Below are 1,866 nucleotides of genomic sequence, written 5' to 3'. Positions count from 1 at the left end.
CGCGCAGGACATGCTGGTGCTTACGCCAGGGTGCGGCATAGGAACCGGAGATGCTCCAGCCCCTTAAGGTGAACTGTTAAAATAGTTAGTGACAAGTTGGGCGAGTGTCATGATGGATACATGCCTGGCAAACCGGACTGGAAGTTCGTTGGCATGGCTCACTCGATGAAGTCGACGGGGTTGATAGCGTTGACGATGGCGACAGAGGTGGCCACGATTTGTCTGGTTGATGCAGGGCCATCGGGACCGCAGTATGATCGCAGGCGGCACATGCGCGAACTTGCGAATATGAGCTTGGGACTGGAAAAGGAGCACTAGTGCTAATATGTCTATATAGCACACGTGACAAGATATGTAAAACGGGTAGGAAACGATAAAATAAACAAGGAAGTAACAAATGAATATCCGTCCTGCGAGACGGGCTTCTGGTCGCCTGAATAGAAAAGTGGGTCTCCAATCGGAGACCAATAGGAGCACGACATGCGCTGTCAGGCTGGCTCCTTCACGCCAGGTATTTGTATTAACGGTGGGCGAATGTAGTCGTATGCGCGTTGCACGGTGAAAGCAGTGGATGGTGTGAATATGAGAGCAGTAAACCCGCGTCAGGGGCAAGAGGCAGCGACTTATGGCATGGCGAAGGCCACCGCCCAGCTTTAGGGTCTTCCAGAGAGTCTGCACCTCTGCCATTCTCTTGATGTCTTCATACTCAGCTTGAGTATATCGATATCTACATCATCTCCTTGTAATGGCGTCGACGATTGCGCAGCTTCTTCACACCCATCCGACTAATTATGTCCACGAAACAGGCTACACAACATCCACGAAGAAGGAATGGGCGAAGAAATATAAGCCCATTCGGAACGTCACTATTCATACGTCTGGCCAACGGGGGGAGGTTGTTGCGGGACTTTGGCGCCTTTCTTCCTGAGGAAGCAGATGACCAGCGTCGAACCTCCGTACTGGCTTACCCACCCAACCAACAATCCTGGCGAATGGATACCGAGGCAGACGCTAGGCATTGGTTCTATCATGAGGTTTCAGACGTCGTGATGCCAGCATTTGCGTCATATCCGCCAGTAGTTCAGGTGTCTGAAGCTAAGCCATTTTCTGAGGAAAATATTGTTCAGGTTGTGGACGACTCCTTTACGTTTAAACCGCCAGGCGGCTCTCAAATGCCGCTGGTTATTGGCGAGTTTAAGAGAAACATCGTGGATTATAACGAGTGGCAAACCGGGAAGATCGCCAGCTCTTTGCAGATAAGCCTCTCCCGCGAACTCCGAGGGTACGTCGTGTCGGCCTCCACACTAAGGTAGCGATGGCTTCGATTCTGATACCTCGCTTCGGCATAGATACGCCGTAAAATACAACTGCCCACAGGTCTTCTGCTTCGATGGATATACTCTGCTCATGCTCCAGTTTAAAGCCCGAAAGCCTGAAGCGATTGCTGACGAGGATTGCGATATTGACTGCTGGCTGTTCCGCCGACGGAACCCAGGTGGCACCACTCTTCGCTACGCCTTGTATAGGCTGCTTGCACAGGGACTCCGCCGAGTCCAGGGGCAGATGTCGCGAAGTCCAGCGCTCCTTAACAGCCAGGAATGCAAGTTTCGAAACTTTTACACTGGGGAGCCCATCTGGAAAATTGACGGTGTTCTGCACAGACATCCGTGGGGCATGTATAGAGCTGTGGATCCGAAAGATGGTTCTATATACTGGATGTACAATGGGCAGCCTGTCTGGGGTGAAGATGGCTTGCTTATTTTGGACGGCCCGCCCTTGTATACCTCATAGCGGGTATGGGGTTCATTCAGCCGAGGCACATTGCAGCAGTTGGTGATGCCTCTGTGAGTGAGAGATAGCATGTAA

General features: G+C 51.8%; 2 protein-coding genes across 2 annotated transcripts in view; both read left to right on the top strand.

Annotated features, from left to right (window-relative positions):
* Positions 1-318, top strand: part of BBA_10098 (pol-like protein) — a gene marked incomplete at both ends in the record, with an annotated part of 6,674 nt that extends 6,356 nt beyond the window's left edge. Inside the window, one exon of the mRNA XM_008605195.1 lies at positions 90-318. Coding sequence (XP_008603417.1) covers positions 90-318 — 229 coding nt within the window. The remainder of the gene's footprint in view (positions 1-89) is intronic.
* Positions 319-791: 473 nt separating this feature from the next.
* On the top strand, positions 792-1,791 carry BBA_10097 (uncharacterized protein; the record flags this gene model as incomplete). The annotated part of the gene is made up of 2 exons (XM_008605194.1): positions 792-1,282; positions 1,350-1,791. The coding sequence occupies 2 exons, from the start codon at positions 792-794 to the stop codon at positions 1,789-1,791; spliced, it is 933 nt and encodes a 310-aa protein (XP_008603416.1).
* Between the last annotated feature and the right edge of the window lie 75 nt (positions 1,792-1,866).

This window comes from Beauveria bassiana (assembly GCF_000280675.1).
Source record: "Beauveria bassiana ARSEF 2860 unplaced genomic scaffold BBA_S00087, whole genome shotgun sequence".
NCBI classification, from domain to species: domain Eukaryota; kingdom Fungi; phylum Ascomycota; class Sordariomycetes; order Hypocreales; family Cordycipitaceae; genus Beauveria; species Beauveria bassiana.
Note: the sequence above shows the minus strand (reverse complement) of the source record. Positions and strands in the feature narration are given on the sequence as shown.